The sequence below is a fragment of the Pelophylax lessonae genome (assembly GCF_965119305.1).
Source record: "Pelophylax lessonae genome assembly, chromosome: 9".
Taxonomy (NCBI): domain Eukaryota; kingdom Metazoa; phylum Chordata; class Amphibia; order Anura; family Ranidae; genus Pelophylax; species Pelophylax lessonae.
Window position 1 is genome coordinate 103,750,332 of NC_138776.1, and position 24,571 is coordinate 103,774,902.

The 24,571-nt window shown below is 39.8% G+C and overlaps 1 protein-coding gene across 1 annotated transcript in view; it reads right to left on the reverse strand.

Annotated features, from left to right (window-relative positions):
- The window catches only part of HTRA1 (HtrA serine peptidase 1), a 49,378-nt gene extending 26,844 nt beyond the window's left edge, over positions 1 to 22,534 (reverse strand). Inside the window, exons 1-4 of the mRNA XM_082268057.1 lie at positions 22,385 to 22,534; positions 21,364 to 21,841; positions 16,198 to 16,297; positions 13,574 to 13,781 (exon numbers count right to left, since the gene is read on the reverse strand). Coding sequence (XP_082124183.1) covers positions 13,574 to 13,781; positions 16,198 to 16,297; positions 21,364 to 21,775 — 720 coding nt within the window. The 5' untranslated portion in view covers positions 21,776 to 21,841; positions 22,385 to 22,534. The remainder of the gene's footprint in view (positions 1 to 13,573; positions 13,782 to 16,197; positions 16,298 to 21,363; positions 21,842 to 22,384) is intronic.
- Between the last annotated feature and the right edge of the window lie 2,037 nt (positions 22,535 to 24,571).

Here is a 24,571-nt window from a genome sequence, read left to right on the forward strand (position 1 = left end):
GGTCAAATCACTTGCCATGCCCGTGTTGGCATCAGTGTGAACCCAGCCCTAAAGTCCCCAAAAAATCGTATTATTTGTATCCATGTCTTTCACAATAAGCTGCAATTCATAGGTGTGAACCAGCCACAGAGAAAGGCTGGGATTTCTACTTAACATGCAGAAAAATGGACAAGTGTGAAAAGGCTCTAGTGATCAAAGACATTGCTGAAAGTAATGAATAATTAGAAAAAGGTGTTGTTATTCCACACATCACTGTTGCCAGGCAATACAAATCTCCTAAAAAGAAGTACACATATTGTTCCCATAACTCTGCTTACCACATCATTTTGCCTTAGTCTTCTAAGCAAAAGTGCACAGCACAAGGCCAAGGCTCAGGACACACAGTCAATCTTCATTCTCCAAGAACTGCCATTACTCCCAGCCAAAAAACAGCTGCCTATGAGTCATATAAGCAATCAAACATCTAAATAAAGGGGAGGTTTACTAGAAACATTAAACATAGCATCTCATCAGAATCGCTGACACCTGGATGGGAGTAGAGGGCTGTCATTTCATAGATCAAGAAGTGGTGAACTTTGTAGTTTCAGCCCTGATTTATTGCAGCACCAGACAAGTCAAAAACATTATCATGGGATGCTCCTTGATGATGGCTCACTTTGATTTTGGCATTTATAAGGAAGAGTGTCAGCCAGATACTGTGTCCTGATATAGTCATGTCTCCAGTTTAAATTGTTTTTATTTACAAGCAAAAGCCTAAAATCCATCCGCTGAATGATATTAACTAAAGAATGATGAGTCAAAGTGAATCATTCACAGCTGTGTCCCCACATGTTGAAATAAATCTGTCTACTTATTTATAAACCTAAACAGAGTCATTTACAAATAAGGAATAAACCATGCATGCAATAGGAATATAAACTGTATAATGTTGAAAATGTAAAGAAATGCTGGAAACTGATATATGGAAATGTCTTTCCATATATCTGTCTTTTACTAGACATTACAAGAGAAGTATGGTCAAAGGTATTTTTTTGGCCATACTTCTATTGTGGGTCACAGGAGTGCACTCAGTTTTGCTCTCCTGTGACCAAGAGTCAGCTAATAGCAGACTATTTGTTATGTGAATAAAGCCGGCACACAAAAAGTCTTCTTCCAAGTAAAATACTTTATTCCAACATGGATAGCGGTGACAACATGACAAAATCTGACGCGTTTCGGCTTTACGCCTTCCGCATAGCATGCTATGAGGAAGGCATAAAGCCAAAACGCGTCAGAATTTGTCATGTTGTCACCGCTATCCATGTTGGACTAAAGTATTTTACTTGGAAGAAGACTTTTCGTGTGCTGGCTTTATTCACATAACATTTGGTTTGGACGTTCAGCCTGAGCACCGACACCTAGCTCTTTATCTTCCCACAGTGCGGTGGAGCTAGGGTGAGTTACTGTTAATAGCAGACTATTACCCCCTTTCAGCTGATGTAGCAGAGCCACTACAGGCACTGGAAGGATCCTGACAATATTGTCAGTATCCACCAGGCTGCCTGACTGACAGCTGGTTCCGCATCTCAGCACACGAATGAGCCAAAACCAGCCGCCCACCCCCTTCCCAGCCCTACATTTCAGTGAGTGCTGGAAGAGCACAGCAGAGAGCAGAGACTGACAGCGATCAGTGGTCATGTGATCCCACAGTTCTCAGTCTTAGAGCTGACGTGAGACAGCTGCAGCATCACAAGGATGCTACAGCATAAATGTGATTATAGATGTTTTTTTTTAACCCCCCCGAACCTCAGATTGAATTGGTCCTATGCTTTTTGAAGCTGAACTCCAGGAATGAACTGTATTGCCTATTTACAGTTGTCCAGTTGCATATTTCATATCTAATGGACTGCTGGGGAAGCTGAAAATCCCTGTAGTAGTCTGTGCTACTAGAGTGATAGCAGCAATTTTCCGATTCAGTTCTGAAGCATCTTCCCCACTGCACCCAGGCCACAGAGATTGCTCTTTCGGCATCGCAGCAATTCATAGAATGCCTCGTATTTTTTCAATAGATACAAACCATTCTTTGATTGAACAAGATGGAGACCGTAAGAATTACGACCCTTGCTCTACACTTGATCAAATCAGAGAATACCTTGCATTCATTAAACAAAATACAACTTGTTCTATTATTGGCGGGAATGCCAATTGAGCAGCCCCCTGTGGTCAGTGGAGTGCAGTGGAGATACGGCACACACAGAAACCAAACAAGACTAGGAATGCACTTTACCCAGAAGATTGCGGTTTTACCTGTAGTAGCGCTGACTACAGTGATTGTACTGGCCCATCAGGTAGAAGTTATGTATATCAAGATGAACGAATATAAGTAGGCAATGCAGATCATTCCTGGAATTCAGCTTTAATGTCGCAGCCAATCTGCACAATACCAACTACTTTTGACGACATGAAGTCTTTTCTGAAATTTTGTATAAAAGGGGAAATATAGGATTTTCTGTGGGGCTTTACTGTCAGCTGTGCCCCTACTGGGGAGATTTCCCCTTTGCTTCCCCAGTTTTGGGATACCTTGCCAACAAGTACAGGGACAGAAATAAAAACCAAGCAGAGGTTGTAACTCCTCCCAAGGTCACTAAAAAGACCCTGTTGCCAGATCAATCTTTTCAACAAAAAAAAAAAAAAAACATAAGATTGTATGTGCATTTAGCTTGTTCAGAGTATGTTATTTACCTGTAAAATCATCCCTTATGTAGAAATCTAAAAGCCCTTCAATGCTCGCATCCTCCACCAAAAAAAAAGCCCTGAGACTGTTGCTGGGTATTGCTATCTTAAATGTAACGTCAGCAGCCCCAGCAGACTCAGAGTTTAAGTGACTCTTTAGTATTTCCTCTCCTTTCTCCCCTGGAAGCTGCATAAAAGATAATGTACTGAGGGGAGGGGCAAAGGAGCTGGGACAGCACAGGGAGTAATTAGACACTCCCAAAAGAGGAGAGGGCATGCAGGGAGATGGCTGTGCTAGGGAATTGACTCCTCCTGGGGTAGTTATATTTCTAGCAAGTTTAAAGGCACAATGCAAGTGAATAAAAAACTGAAACATTTCCATATATTGATTACCATCATTCTTTATATTTTCATCATCATCCTAAAAAAGCCTAAATTCAAAAAAATTAAAGGTTTAGAAGGTATTAGAACCTTGGACTGTTTTTAATTTTTTTTTTTTTACCACTCACTTTTTGCCCTGACTCACTGATTCTATGAATTAATATAAAAAAAGAGAAAACAATTCCCCCCACCCCTCACTTTTTTTCCCCTTTTTTCATTCTTCCCCCCTTTTTTCTTTAACCCGCCTCTGGGGGTAAGGAAGACCCAGACGTGGTGCAGCAACATTTATTTATTTCCTATCACCTCCCTTGGTAAAGCATCCTTGCTTTGTTTTATCTTATCCCTTTTCCTAAAATCAGCAGTGGGAACCGCTTAGTCCGGCTACTTCCTCTCTTTAAGACCATTCCCTTTGTGTAATGCCCCATACACACGTGCAGATTATCTGCAGACTTTTGTCTGCAGACTTACCAAAACCATATAATATGAGGTCAAACCTAAACACTTTCAATTTGTATGCAATCCAGCAGGCCCTTGCACTACATAGAAAAGGTAAGTCTGCAGACAAAAGTCTGCAGATAATCTGCAGGTGTGTATGGGGCATAATTGTTTCAGTATATAACATATTGTGTAGCAGACAAATTCCTCTTTAAAAAACACACAATAAAATTTTTCTGAAAAAAAAAAAAAATGAAAAGCTATAATGTAAACTTGAGTAAAGGTAAAGGTTTTGAGTCAGATTTTAGAGTCCTAATGATTTTACAGTGCTGCATTACAAGTAAAGTTTACTTTAAAAGGACACCACTTGATTTAATCCTGTAAAACAGAAATGCTTTGAAATGTGGATAATGTTTTATAGTTGAAGCCACAGGTCTGAAATTTACTATGTGAGCTGTGGAATTTATTAGCATTTTCAATTGGATATACTGATGTTCTATGGCCGTAATTTATGGCCACAGACTAGACTGCTGTGAGCAAATCTGGCATGTGCATGAAGAAAAGTGGTGGATTAAAGCAAGAATTTAGAAACACAGTACTGACCCTTTAGCTTCCCCCTGAAGTACTGCCCTGACAAATGTGGTCTCCTAGGCTAGGACTGCTTCATCAAAATGTCAGGTCTAGGGTAAGTAGAATATAAAGTCTTAATAAAATATTTGTTGCATGGCATGTTGTAAGAGTCTGGTACTGAGTGTCAATACAAACCTCTTACAGTTGTAAAATATAGTGTCAGCGTCTAGTATTAATATATTCTAGTCCTCTCTGGTATTAGTAAGTGTGCCATGATGGATACTGCTAATACTAAAGTTATAAATTAGCTTTGAGTGAAAATCTTAACCTCACCACCGTCCAAAAAGGTCTCTGAACCGCCAGTAAGGTGATCCTACAAAAATGTTGGGGCTTCTCTTGCTGGCTGTTAGAGCTTATTTATGACATGTCAGTCCTCTCAGTTTGCCCCCAGCAGCCTGTTGTAGGCAGATCAAAAAATAGTGTGGGCATACAGTCAGGGTGTAAATTGCCTGTCAAAGAAAGCAAACAAGGATATTTTAGTCCACATTAGACAGGTATCCTCTCTCCGTAGGGGCCAAATCCAGCCTGAATTGGAGATCAGAGTCAATGGTCATCGCTGTTCCACCATATGGTAACCTCAACACTAGGAACTGTCAAGAATCACATCAACAAGACGTAACACATAAGAGATTGTTAAGGGCTTTGTTGCATTTGGATCTACCGCAAAAAGCTTAGTTGGCTTGGTCTAAGATAGTCCTTTACATAACACTGGAGCATACATAGACCTTTCCCTTTATTTAGCCAATAGTATTGTACTTCCAAGCAATGAAATAGTACTTGCTATCTCTCAGTTTGCAGGTTTAATAAAAGTACATTACCAATCAAGGATTTTTTCCCTTTCCAATTGACATCAATTTCTTTTTACTGTATATTTGGTGATACGGAAAGCCATGTATAAAACAGGTTACAGGGCTTCCTGGTTAGCTGTGATGCAATCAGAATCGATTAGTTAAAACTGTTTTTGTTTTACATTTGACCACAGTGAGTATTTACTGTAAAATCTATGTATGTGAAGGATTACATCTGTCAAGGTTCTAGTATAGAGATTAGTAATAAGTCACATTTGTCTGGACTTGTCTAGCAGTGTTGAAGATGTTTCATCATAAGTGGCTTCATCTGAGCATTTATAGCCACTTGGGTAACTAAGACGCTGTGATGTGATTGACGGCAAAACGCGTTGACGCACTTCCGGTTGCGGACGAGACGGAACGTCATTTCCGGTCAGGAACTTCCTGTATGTGGAACGCACGCTAAGAGCGGCGCCACGCGATCATACAGATATATGCTTAATATCTTTTTACAGTTTGTAAGTATCCAATTGACTTTTGGAAAATAAAATAGTCATTACATACTTCACCATGTACGGCCCTCTTTTTGTTTAATGGTGGAAGCGGAGGTGGACACATTTAATATCGGAGGTCACATTGGAGAGGTTCCATACAGATCCTGGGCTACTGTGCAATAACGATAAAGGTCTTTTTTCATTTTCAATCCGGTGAGTTGGGAACCGAGAGGGGCACCTATCACTTTACCAGCACCTTGATTTCCTGGCACTTTGGCACCTTATTTGGATCACAATTTAAGGACTTTTTATGCACTTACTATCTATTGTTTATTTGGATAAAATCATTCATTGCACTTTAATATTTTTACCATTGCACAAGGACTTATATGCACTTGACATTTAATTATTTAGTATATCGTGTATTTGGATTTATTCTGATTTTAGCACTATAGCACTTTATGACTTTATTTGAGCTATAATTATATGGTACAATTTTTCACTTAATTATTATAGATGCTAGCGCTGCATAAATTTGTTTTTAATTACCTTCTCTAAGAATTTCTTAGTGTTTGCAGCAGCTGCACACATTCACTTTTTTCTATTAACCACTTGCCGACTGCCTAACGCCGATCTACGTCGGCAGTCAGCCGCTCACAGGCAAAGTGACGTAGGGATACGTCACTAGCTTGTGAGGGTCTAGGGAGCGAGCGCGCGCCCCCGGAGGCGCGCTCCCGCTCCCGCGTGGTCACGGACCCCCCCGCGCGTGGGGGAGAGGGAGAATGTCAGGCAGCTTGTGTAAACAAGCCACCTGTCATTCTCCTCGCTGTAAAGACACTGATAAAACGGATCTAGTATGTAGATCCGTTGATCAGTGTCCTTACAGCTCAAGCCACAGCCAGTCACAGTAGAAAGCACGCCCCTAGGGATACACACAGCCCCTCCCTCCCAAATAAAGTTAACCCCTTCACAACCAGTGTATTTTTACAGTAACAGTGCATATGTATAGCACTGGTTACTGTAGAAATGTCACTGGTAACCCCAAAAGTGTCACAAATGTCAGTCAAGGGTCCGATCTGTCCGCCCCAATGTCGCAGTACCGCAAAAAAAATCGCAGATCGCCGCCATTACGCGTTAAAAAAAAAACAACAAAAATGACAAAAATCTTTCCCTTTGTTAGTAAATGCGATAACTTTTGCGCAAACCAATCAAAATACGCTTTTTGCGATTTTTTTTTACCAAACATATGTAGCATGAAACAAATTGGCCGAAAATTTTAAAAAATTTAGATTTTTACTTTTTTTTGGGGGGGAATTTCATATAAAAAAATGTGAAAAATATTGTTATTTTTGCAAAATTGACGCTCTTTTTTTGTTTATAGCGCGTGATCAAAAAATCGCACAGGTGATAAAATACCACCAAAAGAAAGCTCTGTTTGTGGGAAAAAAAGGAAGTCAAATTCGTTTAGGTACAGCGTCGCACGACCGCGCAATTGTCCGTTAAAGTCACGCAGTGCCGAATCGCAAAATACCCCCTGGTCAGGAAGGGGGTAAAATCTTCCGGGGCTTAAGTGGTTAATAATAATTAACACACCGTGTAGCGCGGGTTTAAATTTGCTTTTTCATATACTTGGGTAACTAACTTGGTCAAACTATATCTCTTGACAAAAGGTCTTTTTAGTTTTTCGATAGAGTGGGAGTGGATAGAGTGTCCTCATTGGGAAGAGGCATCACTTTATTCATCCCGTGACCACTGCCATCAATTAAGTACATGAGGGAACATCCAAAATTTTAGAGTTGTTGCCAGAAAAAGAGATGGATGTTCCAGGGACAACAGTCTAAAAAGGGGAATCATCCTTGTTCCTTCTCTGGGATATAAAGTGAAAGGAAGGTACACAGACAGTAAACAATATACTGGTAGGGGTTTGTAACCTTTCTCTATCCGAATCTAAATAAAACAAAGTTTTGACTTTACTTACACTTTGAATCTACCATATTTCATGTATCGTAATAATTATCCAAAACATGAATAGAGATGTACAAGGTTTGAAATCTACTTGACCAATGCCTTAATCAATGTCTTGTCCAATCAGCACCTCTGCCTGGCTTTTATCACCTTGAACATTTTTAAAAAAAATTTCAAAATACGTTTTTTTCAGAAATGATTCCACCAAGACTCTTGGACACTTCGCTGGCAGATTATCTTGTAACAAATGTAGCAATATGATATATGAAGTATGTAATACAAAGCCTTGATAAGCCCGAGGTATTTTAAAGCCAAGTACTGTGGTCTGGTGAAAGGAAAATGGAACACAGTCTTTAATTGCTAAGAGTGGATTTGGAGGAAAAAAATGAAGAATCATTTAAAGAAAAGAACACTTTGCCAACAGTTAAGCCCTAGGGTCAATCTATTATGTCCTAGAGATGTGTGGCATCGGGAAGAATTGAAACTACTAAGCATCAATACATCAAGGAGGCTTATGTCCTACAAGCAGTGATGAAACTGAACCTGAAAGGAGGAGAATACATTTCTAAAAGATAATAATCCAAAACACAAATCAAACCTTGAAATGCTTCAAGAAGTGAAAAATACAAGTTTTGAATTGGCTTTAATGTTCCCCTGACTCAAATATGATTGAAAATCTGTTGGCCTATCTCAAATATTTAATGCATGCAAAAGAAGGAGTCAAAAGAATTCATGCTAGAATGAAATTATTGTTAGTTGTTTGGAGTCTGTGCTGCCTGCCAACAGGAATGTAAAGCCGGCAGTACATATTACTGTCCGACTGTAGAATTTCCTTCAGATTCACCATCAAATTTTGTGAGGCCTGTCTGATTATATGCAAAATAAATTGTAGGCCCCCACATGACATAGTTTTTGATAAATTGAAAGTAGATTGTAACAAAGATTGTACAATCAAACTGTAAAGTTTTACGGGCAGCTTCCCGAAATACTGAGTACTGAGTACTGAGAGTACTTCATTTTCTTTTTCACATTCGCCAGACTTATTCTAATTGTGTCGTGGAATTTGGAGAAATATTTCCTCTGCAAGTTTGAGACCAGCAAGGCTTTTTTCAGTAAGAAAATTACCAACACGTGTAATTTGACAGGGGTACTAGACCTTTTTCATTTACTGCATGTGCATGTATCCAATGACTACACTCACAATTATACTTCCTATTCACAATACAGAAGGTAACCCATTCTACCCTTTATCACTGGATCCTAGCCATAAGAGCATCACTGACCCAGGGCTGTTATCTACCTATCTGTCTTGTCTGTTCTTTCTAATTAGAAAAAACAGACCCATAGGTGTTACTTGCAGAAACATTTGGTAAATTCTATCTAGCATGTACTTATCAGCACAGTCAAATGACTATGTGGTCATTTAGTTCCAGAGAGCTCTATTGTCTACAGACTGTCACAGAATTCTCCTGTCTGCCATTTATTCAGCTCACACAGGAACAATTATGTGTTACTGGAGTATTTACTGATGTACAGAACAATCTAAGTCTAAGCATTTCTTTAGCTCACTATCACTTATTAATAATGAGTATTTCTTTTACACCATGAAAAAGTAGCACGTGAACTCAACAACAGTACATAAAGTGCTTAGCATATTTAGACGATTTTTAAAACTTTCCATCAGCCTTCCACTAACTTATTTCAATCAGCTACCAACCATTTTGAATCCAAACAATTAAAATTGTGGTGTAAATCACTTGAAACCACCACAAAGCCTTTTGGTCAATTTGCAATCCAGTTTTAATCACTTAAAGCAGAATTTTACCCATAACAAGTTGATAAAAAAACATGTTCTTTAACAAGGAACATACGTACATTCCACATTAATAATTATGCTGCCAGAATTAGGGTGCTGTAAATTGCCTCCAGCATTGTTCCTGTTTCTTCCTGCTGGAGGCTGCCATTTTGCAGAAGCCCAGAGCCCCTGAACAGCAATAAATCATGAAGCAGAACTAAAGCCATTGATTTACTGGTTTCAAAAAACAGATGCATTCCTGGAATGCCGGGATTGCTATTTGTCACATTTGCTTTTGCTTGTGTCCTCGACCAAACTGTCAACCATCAAAACCAGGGCAGTTGGCGATCAAACAGAAGCAACTTCTTTGTCTTTAAAGGATAGGAGGGTTTAATTCCCCTTTAAGGCTGTCAGCAGATTGGCCTCTACAAATTCAGCAGTGCATTAAAGTGCCCAAAAATGGAGAGCAACTGAGCATGGGCAGAGTAGGGTGAGACTGAGACAGTGTATTACTGGATTTTAAACAGTATAGGCACTTATTGTTAATGTTTTACATAGGTATACCTGCAAAAGGGGCCACCCTGAAGTGGTCTAGTAGTACTAATTTTTGACTAAAGTTCCACTTTAAATTGAACTCAATGAAAAAAGTATGGTGCTTCCATTGCGGATCTCTACTTTAAGAATATTAGTGTTCTAACTGTGAAATCGATGATTTGGCTTCATTGTTTTCTGGGTCTCTGACACCCACTTACACCATGCATGTTCCAAATTTGTGAGTCAAAAGTATTGTAGACACAGCCAGACAACTAGCATTTCCAAAAGAAGGCCAGTAATACTATCTACCATACTTTTCCCATGGCAGAGTCACTTTAACCGCTTTACCACTGCTCACTGTGCTGCTACTGCAGCACAGTGGCTCGTTATCGTCTGGCGACGTAGGTCTACATCACCAGACATTCCCCTCTCTCGGCGGCTGTAAACAGAGCGGGCGGATCTCCTAAATGACAGGCAGGGTCAGATTTCAGGGTTCAGCATAGCTGAACCCTCGATCTGTCCTTGTGTCACTCAGTCACCTCCCCCCCCCCACACGTTAGTAAGCACCAGGCATACATTAACCCCTCCCTCTCCAATAAAATTAACCCCTTCCCTGCCAGTGTCATTTTTACAGTAACAGTGCATATATATAGCACTGATTACTGCAGTAATGTCACTGGTACCCCCAAAAGTGTCAAAAATGTCAGTCAAGGGTCCGATCTGTCCGCCGCAATGTCGCAGTCCCGCAAAAAAAAAAATCGCAGATCGCCGCCATTACCCGTTAAAAAAAAAAACACCAAAAATGACAGAAATCTTTTTCTTTGTTAATAAACGCAATAACTTTTGTGCAAACCAATCAAAATACGCTTATTGTGATTTTTTTTTACCAAACATATGTAGCAGAAAACAAATTGGGCAAAAATTTTTAAAAAATTGGATTTTTACATTTTTTTGGGGGGGAATTTCATATAAAAAAATGTTAAAAATATTGTTATTTTTTCAAAATAAAAGCTCTTTTTTTGTTTATAGCGCAAAAAGTAAATATCGCACAGGTGATTAAATACCACCAAAAGAAAGCTCTGTTTGTGGGGAAAAAAAGGATGTAAATTTCGTTTGGGTACGGCGTCGCACGACCGCGCAATTGTCAGTTTGTTTCCGATTTTAGGTGCTGAAAGCGGTACAATTATTTTGCTAGCAATTCTTAAGGACGAGCAGCCCAAACCAACTAGTTACATATGATTTTTTTTTTACTGTGCGTTCTTCTTTATAACATCTCGGGTATGATAAAGTTTGAAACCCAAAATCATAAATGATAATATAATAAATAACTATAAATTAAAATAAAGTTAAAGTATATATATATATATATATATATATATATATATATATATATATATATATATATACATATATTATATATATATATGTGTGTATACATATGTATATAGATATACGTGTCTATCTATATATCTGTATGTATATATATATATATATGTATATATATATATATATATATATATATATATATATATATATATATATATATATATATATATAAAGTACAGTAAAACTGCAGGAAAGGGCACTGGGGGGCAAACTAATGTCAATTTATTTTATTCTGTAATATAATACCCAATAGGATTACAATATATCAGTGTGTTTGTGTGTTTTACTTTTCAAATTTGCCGCCGGTTCCACACCCCTGCGAGCGTCACGTCGCAGGAGACAGAAGACGGGGTTCACAGCATCGGGCAGAAGGTCCGGCCGCCGTATGCTGCAGGGACACGTCGCTGGATCCTGGGGACAAGGTAAGTAACCCCTTCCAGGATCCAGCGATGCTCCCTGGCGGTACCCCAAGTGTGGCTTGGGGTTACGGCTAATGGTACTAATATTTCACCCTGAGCCATACTCGGAAATACTGCTAAGGAGGTTAAGTTTTTAACCAACAGCTGATGAAAATCTTCCAAAATTGCCAAAATATAGCCAGCATAGGTCATGTATTGAAAACATCTGCTTTCCTGGAGCAGAAGCAAGGTTTCCATTGCTGTTCAGACCAGTCAAAGCATGTAACTCTAAGCCCCCGTTCACACTGGGGCGACGCTACTTCGCCGAGCGACCTCACAGGTCGCGGCGCGCTGCTCGCCCAGCGACCTCGGAGCAGCCGGCACAGACTTCATAACATTGAAGTCTATGCAGGTCGCTCCGGGTCGCCCCAAAGAAGCTCCGGACCCTTTTTCTAAGTCAGAGCGACTTGTGTCGCTCCTATTAGAAGGGGTCCATAGCTTCTGTATGGCAGGCGACCTGTCAGGCACCCAGGTTGCCTGACAGGTCGCCCCAGTGTGAACGGGGGCTAAAGGCCCGTGCAAACAATACGCAAATCGTACGGTAATTTTCGTAAGACGTCCGATTATCTGCTTGTTAGTATAGTCCTTTTGACAGTTGACTCAGACTTGTCGAACGAAAAAATTCAGGCAGTCTATAACACATTCCAACATCATGGACACGCACTTTCGACGAAAGACGGGCGATCGGTCGTCCGAAATTTGTAGCGTGTGTACGAGGCTTTAGGCCCAATTCACACTTCATCATTTTGTATCTTGAGCTTTTGTTCACATTGATTGTGGCAACTTCATCTGAAATCGCACAATTTCAAAGCCACATGTCAATGCGACTTCAGGTGTGACTTGGAAGACATCTGTGCGGCTTTATGCACAGATGTCTATGCAAGTTGTGTCCGAAATTGCCAAAAGTAGTGCAGGAACTACTTTTTTCAAATTGGTGCAGAACCACAAAGTCGGCGTCACACCAATTTGAACAGTTCGATTGAGGGCAATAGGGTGCGAGTTGTCATGCGATTTGACCTGTCAAATCACATGACAAGTAGCATGACAATGTGAACAATGGCTAAAGCTCCAAAACGAGAAAAAATGAATTATTCTCTATGGAGTTGGTTCACATCTCTACTACAAGTTGCCTGAAGCTCCGAAAAGTTCTGGAGCTTTTTTGTAGTTCGACTTAAGCAGATTGGTGCATTTTTAAGCATTTTTATTCCATAAAAATGCATGGAAATACTTGGTTCGAAAGTTTTGAGCATTTTAGTGCATTTTGTCACATGCTTTTGACCATTTTCACTAAAAATACAATTAAATAAAAATATATAATAATAATAAATAATAAAATAAATAAATGATAAATAGAATAAACTAAATAAAAAACCCTAACCCCAACCCTTAACCCTAATATTAACCCCTAACCCTAATCCAAAACCCTAACCCTAATATTAACCCCTAACCTAGCAAAATAAATAAATAAAAGTGGTTGGAAAAGCTTAAAAACATAATAACTAATGATGAAACAAATGATATTTTTCTCTATCGGCTGAGTAGAAAACGCCAAAGTTCCAAAGCGCTGTATACAAATGCTCAAAAACGCATATACAAATGCTTAAAAATGCCCAAAAAAATAATCAAATATGCAATGCTCAGGTGTGAATGCAGCCTAAGTATATGCAACATTCACATATCCACCAGTGAATTCAACAACAGAAAGCTCTATTATCGAAGATTAAGCAAAGATGTAGGCTTATAAAAGGCGTATTTACTAAGTATGTTTCATGTTTACCATGAACTTATTTAGTAATAATTATATTCTGCAAATTAAATACCTGACATTTGTAACAGATTTGCAAACTTCCATAGCCATAAATGTTTGCACTGAATTTTCTTGGCAGAGAGAGGAGGCTCTGGTGTGTCAAATACCCAATGACATTGAATTTATGATGCTGGCTGAAGATAGGTTCAAAGTTAACAGTGTAGAAGAGTACAAAAGATGAGCAATACCTTTGGTTTGATCTTAATGAGGGCAATATCAGCTTTTTCATCCACATCTATTATTTTGGCATCGTATGTGGATCCATCACTCCTCTCTACTTTTAGCCTTTGCTTGTTTGTCACCACATGGGCATTGGTAAGAACCAACCCATCTTCTGAAACAATAAAACCTGATCCGCTGGCTGAGGGAACTTCACGCTTTCCAAAGAAATTGAACCTGGACACAAGAATTGGTTGTAAGAAGATGGGATCACACCATAACACACAAGTAACATATTACAAAAAGCCTTTCTTAACAAGGGTTCAATGGAACTCTGGGGTTCCTCCAGAGTTTCTGCCTTTCAGATAGGTTACCACTGACACTAATGCTTTTTTTTTTTGTAAGGGGAGCATTCTTTCAACTAACAAACAATGTAAGGAGCAGTCTTCCAAAATGGGGTGTAATGAGGCCCTTCTCTCACTGACCATTAGTGTAAGAGAGCCCTCCTCCCAATGACCAGCAATGTAAGGAGGTGTTTCTCCCACCAATCACCAATCTACAGGGCCTCTTCTTGATGACCACCAATGTAAGGGTAACTTTTCCACTGAACACCAGGGAAAGAAAACAATTTTCTGAACTTCTTTTCTGCCAATAAAATAGTTTATTCTATTTTACTGTTACTGCTAAAAATAGAATTGTCAAATAAAGTGGTTTTCAAATATGTGAGCTATGCCACATTCCTTATTCCTTTATTAATTCTTATATGACAGCATACTGTTTTTATGCTATCATACCGTGAGCTGTAAATAGAGTAATTTTTAGAAGGGGTTCCCTGAGACCCGAAAATTGTTTCAAGGGTTTCTCCATGTCAAAGAAGTTGAGAAAGACTGCATTACATTATGGCCAATAGAGATGAGCAAGTAATCAAATAATTTACTCTGTTGGCAGTTTTCCAATCTGCTTCCATAGTTCTATGTGCCAGGAATAATTTCTCATTTTATCATGTTTAGAATACAAGGCTATTCAAAACTACTAGCCAAGTGACCATAAAGTGAGGGCAAAGAGCAAGTGTCAGGGGCAAATTGCCTTATCTGCATGAAATCTTGGCTAGTCAAGTCACTCACAGTTTACAGCTGATTTATAAAAGGTATGCTAGAGAAAATTTGAGGTGTGTCAAAAAGCTTAGTAAAGAATATCTTAATATGTATGCAGGGGAGGACCAGGCCAGGGGGCAGGGGGACAATTGCCCCCTGGGCCACTCTGATGCCCCATAAAAAGGCTGCACCACTTCTGCCACGGACATGCCATAAAGATTCCTGGTAAAGAGAAGTAAAAAGTCCCTGCTACTGACCCATTGAGTGCAAGTTGAAGACAAGGACAGAGCGCAGGCCTACCCCCTCTGAGCAGAAGCCGGTTTAATGCCCCAATGGATACTCCTCCCCCGGCCAGTCCCAACCAAGCCAACAGCCCCTGCTGGCCAAGTCGGGAACAGAGATTCAGTCGGTGAGTAGAGAGTACCTGAAGTGGAGCTTCAGCCTGGAATTAGGATCAGGAGGAGGACAGGAAGAGGGAGAGTGGGAGTGGGCTCAAGTCACTACACCATGGGCCTCTGGTTTGTACTTGCCCCTGGGCCAAATGTTGCCAGTCTGCCCCTGTATGTATGCAACTGTAAAGTGAAATTAAGTGAAACAACCAACCAGAGTTCAGCTGCCTTTAAAATAGGGTACCCAGAACAAGGAAAAAAATATTTTATACTGGCTGCTATGGGAACATTGTTCTTTGTCATATGTAGCAGCGTTCTTCAGTTCATTTTGAACTACTTAAAAAAACAAATTATTTCACCTACCCTCATTTGTTATAATTGCCCCTTAAAGTGTGCATAACTATGAATCTGCCAAATACATATTCAGCTCTCTACAGTAGTCTCTTTTCCCACAGTGATTTTTAAAGTTTACACTATTAGGCCTTTTTTTTTTTTTTTTTTGTAAAAATACCACTATCTATAAACCAATGTAATTAAAAAAAAAAAAAAACAATTAAGTGCAATAATTGCATATAGATGAAACTTTGCATACAATGTATCATAATGATTGAAATATGGGGTGTATTTATAAAAACTTTGCAGAGGTATTTGTCTTGTGTACATCCCATTTGTGTGATTGGGGAAAAATGAAAAGTCATTTGGCTATTTTCCCTCCAGGTTGAATGTTATTTATTTAATAAACAGAGTGGTTCACGAAAAATGCTGCATTGTCACTGTTAGATGGAGTGGACGATCAAAGTAAATATGTTTTTGATTTCTTATGATCATCAGCACCATCTAGTAACCGTAATGCAGTATTTTCCTGATTACTATTCTGTATGAATAAATAACATACAACCTGGAGAAAAAAAGCCTAATAACTTTCAATGTTACCCTCATCCACACAGAATGGATGTACGTGCAGTTTCACAGGATGAATAGCTCTACTTTTTTTTTATAAACACACACAAAAGCATGCACTGTACATGCCAGGCATTATTAACACACAACATATACATTGTTAAGTTAGCTTTTTCCATATGGTTACTAAAACCGATGCATCCTGTATGACAATGGTTAGTACAACCCCATTTGAACTATGTTGTATAACATTCCGTGGCTGACATTTACATTCGAAACACCTCAATATGCACAACAGCTGGCGCAATCTTCTCCACCACATCAGCGATAAAGTTATACTTATAGCGAGGGCTGTCTGGATCCTTCTGACCTGTAACAAGAACAAAGGTGAACAAATGCTATACAAATGAGTACTATACACGAATAAGCAGGAGGTAGTATTCACTGACAGTCAAATTGAAAATAGGATGACATCTCAATCTGTATCTTGAATAAGTGCCAAGTATATATTCCCAGGGTGTACTGTTGACTGCCAGTTTTTTATTTGTGTTTTTAATGCTGTCATATTGCCCTTATCTTCAACTAGGAAATTTATCCAAGCATTTATTTTATTTGGAACTGAAACAAGACATAATAATGGCTACAAAATAAACAGACCAGTGTTCCATGTTAGTGCGCAACTCCACTATTCCGGCAATTTTTATACTGTAGGGAAGGGAAACAAAATATTCCACCATGTAAAGAGAATGTATTACTTGTCATGTCCCCTTATATGTTAAAAAGGTCAATCCACCCAAAAGAAAATTTCAGTTTTGGGAAGATGAGGGAGAGTTAAACTACCTGACATTTTTTCAGACCCCCATTGGGACTTTATTGGTAAAGTAGTCAAGCTTGAGTTCCAGGGTCTAAAGACCTCCTGTGGCCACTATGAGGGATTCTCACTCTCCTTGTTAGATTATGTATTCATTTTATATTACAAGGAATATGAGGTGTGGAACCTACAACGTTGAGAGTAAGAACATCCAGAATACAGATAGGAATTATGGTTGGAAGATCTCAGTGTTGCGCTGTCCAAGAAATCTAAAAGCTAAGGGCTGACTCAACCCATTGGTTCCACCAGATACTTAATTATCACTTTTGGGTGGACTGACCCTTTAGAAACTTTATATGTTGTTTCCACTGGGATAAACGTTTCTTGTTGCTTTGTAGACACATGGAATATTGTGTGAGCATTTTGAAGACAGATGAAGGAAACTGAAAACAGCTGTAGATACACTGTCCAAGAAAACATGCAAAATCTGAACATTTCACTGTGGGGGAAGAGCTTGTGGAAGTATAACTACAAGACCAGGTAAAAACATTATCTTAGTTATAGTTTTTAATATAATTAATAGTCACAACCTCTATCAAGTTTCTATTCCTGTCTATATCCTCATTGAGTAGTTTTCCATTTACTTCCTGTTTTGGTGACATCAGAGTGTCACTGGACAGGAAAAAAAGAGCATAAAAAACCTGATTTTATAACCTCTTCCCATTCTGCTTTTCTTTGCAATTTGTGTCCCAATCAGAAAGATGCCTGATCTCTTCCTGTCCTTGTGACACCCTATTACTGGAACAGAAAGTGAGAGTAAAGGCCCGTACACACGTACCGATTGTCGGCCGTAAAGATTCGGCCGACGACCGATCATCCGATTGTAGGCTTGTTAGTATGATGCTTCCGACAGCCGACAGCGCATTTTTGGCCGAACAGAATCTGTCGTGCAAGCATTAAAATTTTTGTTGGCCAACACCAGAACGGCCGATTGTTCGCCAGTCAGTACAGATTTCGGCCGACAGACAGCAGATTTGCAAGACTGGGCATGCTCAGAAAAGAAAAAAGACAAGGAAAGTTAACCATCACATGACATCACTTCTGCAGTCGGCTGTTGTTGGCCGACAAAATTCGTGTGCAGTCTTTTGCACTTTTCAACAGACAAGACAGCCTTCGGACAAAAGACAGCTGATCGTTCGGCCGACGATCGGTACGTGTGTACGGGGCTTAACTCTTTCCAAAATGGAACACAGACCAATTCCTTCTCTTTACATAGCTAATAACATTTTTGGCTGGAGTTCCTGTTACTACCTGTTTGAGCTGACAACACAGTGCATCTGCTGAAATCCCAAGCAGCATTATCAGTCTTGCCCAGTTCTCTCTTCTGGAATACATAAAACTAAATAACTCCTCTCCACATCTCTGTAACAAGGAGAAGGCAGACTGTAGTCATAAGAAATAACGTTTGGAATTTCAGTGCAGCAGAGGCAGCGTTGTCAGCTCAAACAGGAAGTTAGAAGTAGGGATGAGCTGGGTTTGGTCTGAATCCAGTTCAGCAGAACCCAAAAGGAAGCTGTCACATGATTGCATCCCTACCAGCCCATTAGCTGCAGCTGGGACATTTACGTGCACAGAAGAGGCAGGGATGCTTATGACACCACAATTGGCCATATTTGGTCAATTATATTGACCAACTTATTGGGCTGGCAAAGTTACGAACATGTGACACCGGGATCTGTAGAATGGGGTTTGGACTGAGTTTCGACTCAACCAGGGATCATCCCTGGTTAGAGGCTCTCTGGGTTTCTTGCAGGATCAACAGGATTTTTTATTTTTTTTTGCAGGAACAAAACATGGAGAAATATGCAAATATTGCAGAGATGTATTAAATGTGTTTTTTTCTTTCATACACTTTGACATTCCCCACCTCTCTGATTAATCTGATTTTTTAAGTAATGACAGTAAATGACAAACTTTCTAAACAGTATTAATTATCTATCTTGTTCTCCTAGGCCTGTGAAGTGTTCAGACTGTGTTCATTGGCTTGATTTCCTGTCTGCGGCTATTCATAATTCAGTATGGAAAGTTTACATGGACATGGCTTTCCATGGTTACAATATGGCAATAAGTAAAATATGAACATTCCTCGCTGGGCACATAATAATGTAATGAATCATAACCACTATTTACCAAATTTATCATTAGTCATAAAAGGGTAAGAAGAAATTCTGATTTAAGCACTACCTCTGTTTCTTCTGTCTAGTTTTGCAGTTAAATATTTAATATATAATAAATACCACTTATTATTTAAGAAATTCTCCTAATAAAAGACCATGACTGCTGGATAAAGACAAGGAAAAGTTATGCAAAATAGGCAGCACCCTTTATGTGAGAATGGCCTTTCCTGGTCATGATGGGGTTGCTTTCCCTCTTGGTGATAATGATTCAGTTAAAGTGTGTATCTGTACTACCATGCAACCTATTACGCTGTTTGCTGCATGTAATATCAAACTCTCAGTGATGCCTACATACAGTTACTGCTGTTCTGGATAGCTTCATACCCTTGGGTCTGCTTTTAGTGCACATTTTAATGAGTTTACATGTGTTTTAGTGTGTTTTCATGCATTTTCTGAATTTTTTTGTTTGTCCAACGAAAGTCGTAAAACTTGGTTGGACAAAGGTTGTTAGAGTGATGGGGGCTTGTTGTCATGAGCTAAAACACACGAAAATGCAAGCTACAAGTGTTTTTAATGCTTTGCCATGAGGTCTAGGGGGATAAAAGTGCACATTGATGCTCTAAAAAACGACACCTGTACCATTTTTACCAATACACGACAGTGCAGTGCACAGGTGTGAACTGGCCCAGTAGAAAAGAACAGTCTTGTCTACTGAACACAGCCTAAATCATCTGAAAATTCTCTAAACTTGGGGTGCAATGATGTGCAAATTTTGACTTCCCAATGTCATGCCTGGCCATGGCCCATCTTGTACTCCCTATTGATCACTTAAAGTTGTTCATCACATTGTTCCATAGAGTGGCAAAGGAGTAGGGCCAAGCACAAACTTAGATAATTCTAAAACTAGAAGTTCCCATTTTAGCAGGGTCATGGCATTTTAGAGAACAACTTGAATAATGTATAGACACCTGTGGGTGCCTGCTGCTACAGGTTAATAGCATTTATACTTGTGCAGGTAAAGTTAAGCTGGACCAGCAAAAAAAAAATGGATGACACTTTGGGGAACTGAAGCCATGCGAACTGCCTTTGCTGCTAATTTTGACTTTAGTGTAGCTACTATAATGTATCTGACGCAATGTCAACAAAAAAGTCACTGGACAGCATAGTGGTCTAGTGGTTAACATTTCTGCCTTGCAGCACTGGGGTCCCCAGTTTGAATCCCAGTCAGAACACTATCTGCATGGAGTTTGTGTGTTCTCCCTGTACTTGTGTGAGTTCCTCCCAAACTCCAAAAACATGCTGGAAGGTTAATAGTTTCTTGCATAAATTGGCTCTAGTATGTGTATGTATGTGAGATAGGGATATTAGATTGTAAGCTTCTCGCGGACAGGGACTGGTATAAGTGTACAATATGTAAACTGCTGCACAAATTGGAGACGCTGTATCGATACTGTAAAACAACTTCTGAAACAGAATGGAAATGATAACTAGATTAAACAGCAGATGGAATGAAATTGGCCCTGCATGCCCATATTCAAAAGAGAAGGCAAGATAGGTTTCTAAAAGAAAGTTACGGTACTTCCGGGAACAGCTTTATTGCAGATATTTAACCCCTTTAACTATTTAACAGATAGACAACAGCTAAACTATATAGAATACATAGGTGTGCGCAGAGGGTATGCCAAGTGTGCCTGGGCATACCCTAATCATCCCCGTGCGATGCCGATTCCCCCTGCTTCCTTTCTCCCCCCAGCAGTGCTGCCAGCTTCTCTACCCTCTTCTTAGGAGCAGGGCAGGGGGTGGTAAATATTTAATTAATCGGCCCCTGCCTTTTCTGAATGAATATAGCGAGTGATCTCTACCAATCACTTCTTTCTTCATTCTAAACTGAAGCATAGTAAACTAGGTTTACTGCCCGGCTGCAGAGAAAGAGATTGGGGAGTTTCTGTCCTCAGTTTCTCCCTGTCTCAAAAGTGAGACATCAGAGGTCTGTTTAGGCCCTTGATATTTCACCAAAGCCCCCAAATGGGTAATACAAATAAGGTAATAAAAATAATATTGTAGAAATTAATGAAAAAAAAGTAAGTAAAACATTTTTTTATAAAAAACGGCTGACATTGTCCACTGCCCTACTGACACCAATCTTTGCTCTAGTTACAATATCTACTGCTTTGCTGATAAACACACATGTGTTTGTGCTCTCGGGTGCACACCCTAATGCAATAGGCTGCGCACACCTATGACAGAATATAATCATAGCCATAGAAGAAGAAAAATGCCAATACAGCAAAACGCAATGTGCAAAGGATAGCAATGTTTGCAAATGTACTCCAAACTGATGAACAGTTGAAATAGGTAAAATCACCAATGTTAGAATTATTAATGGGGATCCCAATTGTGCTTCATTTATAACTTGATATTTCAATCACTAGCTACCCTTGTTCTTACCTTGCTGGCAATCTCCTCTCTGGATTGGGATGATGGCTGCAGATCCCTGAATCTGAACAGCTTTACTCTCTGCCTGCAGTTTGCATAGGCTGCTATAAGTATTTCCATCACTCCCACATACAGGCTGGGGAGATGGACACTGACAAGTCCTGGGACTCCCCAAAAGCCCACTCTTCACACAGCGCAGTGCGGAGGCACAAGTAGGATCAGCTGGTCCTTCTCCACATCTATCCCCCTCATCAGCAGCACATACAGTACAGCAGCCACAGCGCAGTGCTGTCTCTCCAGATGGGCAGTTCGTAGGTGATGGCGGGCAGGAGGACGGATCACAGCGAGCTGGACACCGGGAAACAGGTGATGGGATCAAAGCAGCAGGAACCCCACAGGACAGCAGTACCAAGACCCACAGCATTGTAATACTGATGCTTGACACTAGAGGGTACCAAATATGAAAATACCCCCAGAGACAAAAGTGCACCTAGGAAAATATGAACAGCAGATATTAGCAATAATGATAGGGTTCCACAGTTCTAGTTACTGAATCCAAAGAGATTATCATTCTTTTAAAACATTATTTAATATAACAAACTTAAAAAAAAATTAAAACAAAAAGGCACAGCTGCATGCATACACAAAATAAAATATAAAAAAGAAAGTTTATGGCTGAATTTATGTAACCTCCTTCAACAAATTGCATTACAGAGATTAGTATTGCTTGATTACAGCAATATCCATTGCAAACTAAATTATTTGATTAGGCAATAGGAAACAAACACCAGCAAACTACCAATTTTCAGTTTCCTGGAGTCTGAGCGGTGAAAGATGCAATCTTAGGTGCTATTGATTGCAAAACTACACTATTTGCCTTATTAAATAATGGTAGCAGTCTACAATGCAAATACATAAAATAAAGAATGCAGTAAATAGGATCTCTCCTTTAAAATGTTAATATTGTGACCTGGAAGGTAAAAGAATTTTACAGTAAATAGCAGAAAGTGTGAAGTATGGGCAGAGTATATACCAGCAGGTTATCAGTGTGTGCCAGGCGCAGAGGCTGGATCCCAGACGCAGCACAGAAGTCCTTTTCCCTGCCCAGGAGACCAGCAATCTTCTCTTCTGTCCAGCCTCCTCTCTGTGTCCTCGCAGCCCAGCACTGATTCAGCTTCTTTTATCTGGAAAAGCCCCAAAACATCATTACTCCACCCCCAATGAGAGACCAGGGCAGCCAGCCAAGGATAGTGCACACAGCATGACAGCAGCAGAGCGGAATATAGTACATTACCCGGTACAGCACAGCCTGCTGAGACAAGAAAGCAGAACAAAGCAACCCAGAGTCAGTCCAGGACAGAGCTGAGGGCAACAGCAAGGGCAGTATAAAGCATAGGGAGCAATGCACAGAGACAGTGCGGTATACAGCACAGGGGGCAATGTACATACACAGTGCAGTATACAGTAGAGGGAGCAATGCACAGAGACAGTGCAGTATACAGCACAGGGAGCAATGTACATACACAGTGCAGTATACAGTAGAGGGATCAATGTATAGAGACAGTGCAGTATACAGTAGAGGGAGCAATACACAGATAAAGTGCAGTATACAGTATAGAGAGTAGAGTGCAGAGACAGTGCAGTATACAGCACAGGGAACAATGCACAGAGACAGTGCAGTAAACAGCACAGGGAGCAATGTACATACACAGTGCAGTATACAGTAGAGGGAGCAATGTATAGAGACAGTGCAGTATACAGTAGAGGGAGCAATACACAGAGAAAGTACAGTATACAGTATAGAGAGTAGAGTGCAGAGACAGTGCAGTATACAGCACAGGGAACAATGCACAGAGACAGTGCAGTAAACAGCACAGGGAGCAATGTACATACACAGTGCAGTATACAGTAGAGGGAGCAATATATAGCGACAGTGCAGTATACAGTATAGAGAGTAGAGTACTTATACAGTGGAGTATACAGTATAGAGAGTAGAGTGCAGAGACAGTGCAGTATACAGTATAGAGAATAGAGTGCAGATACAGTGCAGTATACAGTATAGAGAATAGAGTACAGAGACAGTGCTGTATACAGCATTAAGAGTAAAGTACAGAGACAGTGCTGTATACAGCATAGAGAGCACACAGTATAGAGAGCAATGTACAGAAACAGTGCAGTATACAGTATAGCAAGCAATGTATAGAGATAGTACAGTATACCGTATAGAGAGTAGAGTACAGAGACAGTGCAGTATACAGTATGGGGAGGAATGTATAGAATCAGTGCAGTATATTGTATAGAGAGTAGAGTACAGAGACAGTGCAGTATACCATATAGGGAGGAATGTATAGAGACAGTGCAGTATACCGTATAGAGAGCAATGTATAGAGATAGTGCAGTATACCGTATAGAGAGTAGAGTACAGAGACAGTGCAGTATACAGTATGGGGAGGAATGTATAGAGACAGTGCAGTATACCATATAGAGAGCAATGTATAGAGATAGTGCAGTATATAGTATAAAGAGTAGAGTACAGAGACAGTGCAGTATACAGTATAGAGAGCAATGTTTAGAGATAGTGAAGTATACTGTATAGAGAGCAATGTATAGAGATAGTGCAGTATACCGTGTAGAGAGTAGAGTACAGAGACAGTGCAGTATACAGTATGGGGAGGAATGTATAGAGACAGTGCAGTATACCGTATAGAGAGCAATGTATAGAGACAGTGCAGTATACCATATAGAGAGCAATGTATAGAGATTGTGCAGTATACCGTATAGAGAGTAGAGTACAGAGACAGTGCAGTATACAGTATAGGGAGGAATGTATAGAGACAGTCAGTACAGTATACAGCAAAGGGAGCAATGGACAGAGAGACAGTGTAGTATATAGCAGAGTAAGCAATGTACAGAGACAGTTCAGGATAGAGGGGAGGATAGTATAGAGTGCAGTGCACACAGACAGTGTGACAGAGCTGAGGACAACACAGTGCAGTGCACACAGACAGTGCAGGACAGAGCTGAAGACAGAATGAGAGCAATTTATGGACAGTGCAAAATAGAGGTGAGGATTGCATACAGAGCAGTGTAGAGAACTCTACTAAGCAGTATATAATGCAGAATACTACAAGGCCATATATAATATAGTACAGAACACTACTAGGCAGTATATAATACAGTACAGAACCCTACTAGGCAGTATATAATGCAGAACACCACT